The sequence below is a fragment of the Rutidosis leptorrhynchoides genome, chromosome 10 (assembly GCF_046630445.1).
Source record: "Rutidosis leptorrhynchoides isolate AG116_Rl617_1_P2 chromosome 10, CSIRO_AGI_Rlap_v1, whole genome shotgun sequence".
Taxonomy (NCBI): Eukaryota; Viridiplantae; Streptophyta; class Magnoliopsida; order Asterales; family Asteraceae; genus Rutidosis; species Rutidosis leptorrhynchoides.
The window spans coordinates 320,762,512-320,765,681 of NC_092342.1; the positions used below are offsets into that span (position 1 = coordinate 320,762,512).

The window sequence follows — 3,170 nt, forward strand, 5'->3', positions numbered from 1 at the left end:
TATAAGTTCTTATATTAACTTAATTTAACATCATAATACATATAAATAAGTGTTATTAGAGTTAAGTTAGAAATATTAGATTAGTTTTTCAAATAAGTTTAGAATCAACTAAACTATGTTCTAGTTTATAAATTCTTATATAGATAACTATAAACATATGAATTGAACAAGAATTTAGGCAAGGTTAATACCTTAATTTTGAAGCTTGAACTTGCTAGAAATAGATGAAGAACAAAGAAAAGGGATGCTAGAACTAGAAAGAGTATGTGTGTGTAAGTAAACATGAAGTAAAAATTAAAAAATGAAATGGTAAAAATTTGATCAAATATGGTGTCTTTATATACTAGTTGTAATTTGTCTTTTTGTGAAAAATATCTAGTATAAGTTAAAAATCATTAGGTCATTCATGACATATAATTCCATTATTGAAAATTTCTATTGGTATATACCAATTGTAAGTACTTCTAGAAGCTGCGTATAATACACGTATAAATACCGTATAAATACCGTATAAATACGAGTAGGATTCTTGATGAAATTGAATGGAAATATGAGTATAGCTATCTTTGTTGAGTATAAGTATGTTAATATATGTATTTAAGTCTTTCAAAAGTGTATTAATACATCTTAATACAATACATATATATTCATTTTAACATAAGGGTTATTACGTCGTTAAATGTTACATATATATATTGTTTTCGAAACCCTTAAGTTAGTAGTTTCAATTTATATATAAAACCCATTATTAATATACTTAATAAGATACTTAACTATCATATATTCAAGTTAGATATAATCCATATATCCATATATATACATAAGTATATATTTAATACAAGTTATGATGTTCGTGAATAGTCGAACAAATGGTTAGTCAATTGTTTGTATGAAACTTATTTCAAAAGTTTTAAAACTTGTCAAAATTTATCGCTTATCATGTCAGAATAATGTTATCATATAAAGATTAAGTTTAAATTTTGGTCGAAAATTTCTGGGTCGTCACATTTATGATTGTGGATTGTTCTATCTTTTGATTTATTATAGTTTTATGTGGAATTATTCATGGTTTCTCGCAAGATCCATTGGTGTGTTCATCTATATATCATTGATTTAATTATACAGGTTATTGAGTTTGATTTATGTAAGTTTATCAAGATTCATAGCTTGTACTTTAATACTTTGTGATCTAGACAATTGTATGTGAGCAATTGGTGATTAAATTGATATTGTGATAACACAATCGTGTAGGCTTTTTCGAGTGATCCCATTAGCCTAGGTTTTATGTGAGTTTAACCAAGAGAAAGTCTAGATTAATTTTACATGGTAATTTGGACCTCTGAATGATAATTTATGTGAGTAAATTGAATTCATTATGCCTTTGGTTCATTGATTTCGTGAGACCGGTATGAACTAATTACCTAAACCTTAAATAAACGATTTTAATAAAAGAACAATCCTAGTCATTAGTTGAGCATTGAAGTGGACACAACTTCTCCTTATCTGGTTAATTCGTTAATTTACTTTTGCTACTGTTTTATTCTACGTGAATTCAAATCAAATCCCCCCTTTTATTAAACTTTTAGGATAATTATTAGTTTTAGAATCTTAATTAAACTGCTCTCTGTGGAACGAACTGGTCAAATTACTTATTAGTTATTACATGATCGGGTTTTAGTTACCTGATATTGTGTGATAATTGTTAAGTTTTTAGCTAGTTATTTAAGGTACAATTTCATATATCACCAGTAGAATGTCGCTGGGTGTTCATAATAACACACAAACCAAAAGGCACAATTGAAAGATATAAAGTCTAACTAGTTGCCAAAGGATATACTAAGACCTATATATACTATTATGAGACTTTCTTACCGGTGGCTAAAATAGACACCATTAGAGTCCTCTTCTTTGTTGTTGTAAATAAAGGATGGTCCGTTCACCAATTTAAAGTGAAGAATGCTTTTCTACATGGCGAGCTTAAGGAAGAGGTCTATATGGAAGCTCCACCAGAATTCGCATGAAACTTCAAAATCAGGGAAGTTTGTCACCTTAAAAAATCTTTATTTGGGTTAAAGCAATCTCCTCGGACTTGGTTTGGATAATTTACCTTATATATGAAAAAATATGGCGATAAACAAAGTAATTCAGATCACACACTATTTTTCATACAAAGAAACCAACTAATAACTTGCTTGATTATCTATGTCGATGACATGATAATTACATGAAATGACAGAGATGAATTTATCAACTTAAAAGCAAATCTATCAAATAAATTTGAAATGAAAGATCTTGGGATGTTAAAATATTTCTTGGGGATCGAAGTTCTTAGATCTCAACAAGGAATATTTATTTATCAAAAGAAATATGTTCTTGATCTACTTGCTGAAACTGGACTGCAAACCAGCCAAGACCCCTGCAATTCCAAACCATAAGATGTTTATAGAAGAAGGAGCTGAACTTGCAAATCAAGAACAATATCAAAGGATAGTTGGAAAGCTGATTTACCATGTTCATACTCGCCCTGATATATCGTATGCAGTAGGAGTCGTCAGAAAATTTATGCATCACCCTCAAGTACATCACATGGAAGCTGTGTGGAGGATCATCAGATACCTCAAAAGAACAACTAGACATGGAGTTGTATTCAATATTAACGGACACCTTAAAACTCAGATATACACAGATGCAGACCCCCGAGGTGAAAAAGGAGACAGAAAATCCACGTCAGGGTATTTCACCTCAGTTGGCGGTAACTTGGTTATGTGGGAAAGTAAAAATCAAAAAGTGGTTGCTCTTTCAAGCGTTGAAGCCGAGTTCAGAGGGATAGCACGAAGAGTGCAAGAAACATTATGGATCCGTAAGTTACTAGCAATGATCAGATTTTCACCTGAAGACACTAGTCAAATTTTTTGCAACGACGAAACAACAATTATTATATCGGAAAACCCAGTTTAACATGATTGGACAAAACAAGTAGAAATTGGCAGACACTTTATCAAAGAAAAGCTAGAAGCATAAATTATTTCACTTCCATTTGTGAGATCAGAAAACTAGTTCGCAGACATCCTTACTAAAGTTAATGGAAGACTTTTCAATGAAGTTCTCGTCAAGTTGAATATCATAAATTTTACTATTCAAATTGAGGGGAAGTGCTAGAAAGCTGGAGC

The 3,170-nt window shown here is 30.5% G+C and overlaps 1 protein-coding gene across 1 annotated transcript; it reads left to right on the top strand.

Moving 5' to 3' along the window:
- The first annotated feature begins 2,367 nt into the window (after window positions 1-2,367).
- Window positions 2,368-2,958, top strand: LOC139871280 (secreted RxLR effector protein 161-like). The gene has a single exon (XM_071859009.1). The coding sequence runs from the start codon at window positions 2,368-2,370 to the stop codon at window positions 2,956-2,958; it is 591 nt and encodes a 196-aa protein (XP_071715110.1).
- The last annotated feature ends 212 nt before the right edge of the window (window positions 2,959-3,170 follow it).